This window comes from Salvelinus fontinalis, chromosome 2 (genome assembly GCF_029448725.1).
Source record: "Salvelinus fontinalis isolate EN_2023a chromosome 2, ASM2944872v1, whole genome shotgun sequence".
NCBI classification, from domain to species: Eukaryota; Metazoa; Chordata; class Actinopteri; order Salmoniformes; family Salmonidae; genus Salvelinus; species Salvelinus fontinalis.
This window is the reverse complement of record NC_074666.1, coordinates 70,903,184-70,904,405: the sequence shown is the minus strand read 5'-3', so window position 1 is coordinate 70,904,405 and position 1,222 is coordinate 70,903,184. Positions and strand designations below refer to the sequence as shown.

Sequence of the window (1,222 nt, the reverse complement as noted above, 5' to 3'; positions counted from 1 at the left end):
GTACACAACAACACATCGACACATGAAAGATAAACATGCGTGTGAATGGGATGTAACGTTACCTTGATTGTCTTCGTCCATGACTGAAAAGGAAAATGCAAAGGTCCAAAAAACCAAGTAAGATCGCTGAAACTTGTTGTATGAATATGGGGTAAATTATTGAAATGCGCGTTTTAATTTGCAGGGTGCATTTGCAGACAGGTTGACCACAGAAGCCGCGTCTTGTTATGGGGAATATTATTTTCTTGCCATCAATGCTGGAATCACGAGGCAATCCGCTTGGATATCCGTCATCAGTGTAGCCTATTTCAGATGGAACTGAATCGGCGACGTCTTTTTTCTAGAGTGATCGGTTGCATATTATCCGGCAGATACACCTTCACTCCACTAGCATCGGGAGAGTAGGCTATCCCATCCGAGCTCCACGACTCCGCTTCTCCACTAGACAGACAGGCAGCTTTCACTGTACGTCATCATTATCTGTCCCGCCCTGTGGAGCAACGACTACAAACCTGCCCTCATGTGACTGTACTGTACAAAGGCTGTAGTGTATTGTAATCTGTGAGGTAATTATTCAATCATATCCCCAGATCAGTGACGAGGTCAAGCATGTATAATATAGGCCTACATATTATATCATATCCCCAGATCAGTGACGGGGTCAAGCATGTATAATATAGGCCTACATATTAAATCATATCCCCAGATCAGTGACGAGGTCAAGCATGTATAGTATAGGCCTACATATTAAATCATATCCCCAGATCAGTGACGAGGTAAAGCATTTATAATATAGGCCTACATATTAAATCATATCCCCAGATCAGTGACGAGGTCAAGCATGTATAATATAGGCCTACATATTAAATCATATCCCCAGATCAGTGACGTGGTAAAGCATGTATAATATAGCCTACATATTAAATCATATCCCCAGATCAGTGACGAGGTAAAGCATGTATAATATAGCCTACATATTAAATCATATCCCCAGATCAGTGACGAGGTCAAGCATGTATAATATAGGCCTACATATTAAATCATATCCCCAGATCAGTGACGAGGTCAAGCATGTATAATATAGGCCTACATATTAAATCATATCCCCAGATCAGTGACGAGGTCAAGCATGTATAATATAGGCCTACATATTAAATCATATCCCCAGATCAGTGACGAGGTCAAGCATGTATAATATAGGCCGACATATTAAATCATATCC

General features: G+C 40.8%; 1 protein-coding gene across 1 annotated transcript in view; it reads right to left on the bottom strand.

Moving 5' to 3' along the window:
* Positions 1-462, bottom strand: part of cyth3b (cytohesin 3b) — a 50,411-nt gene extending 49,949 nt beyond the window's left edge. The window contains exon 1 of the mRNA XM_055884301.1: positions 63-462. Coding sequence (XP_055740276.1) covers positions 63-81 — 19 coding nt within the window. The 5' untranslated portion in view covers positions 82-462. The remainder of the gene's footprint in view (positions 1-62) is intronic.
* Between the last annotated feature and the right edge of the window lie 760 nt (positions 463-1,222).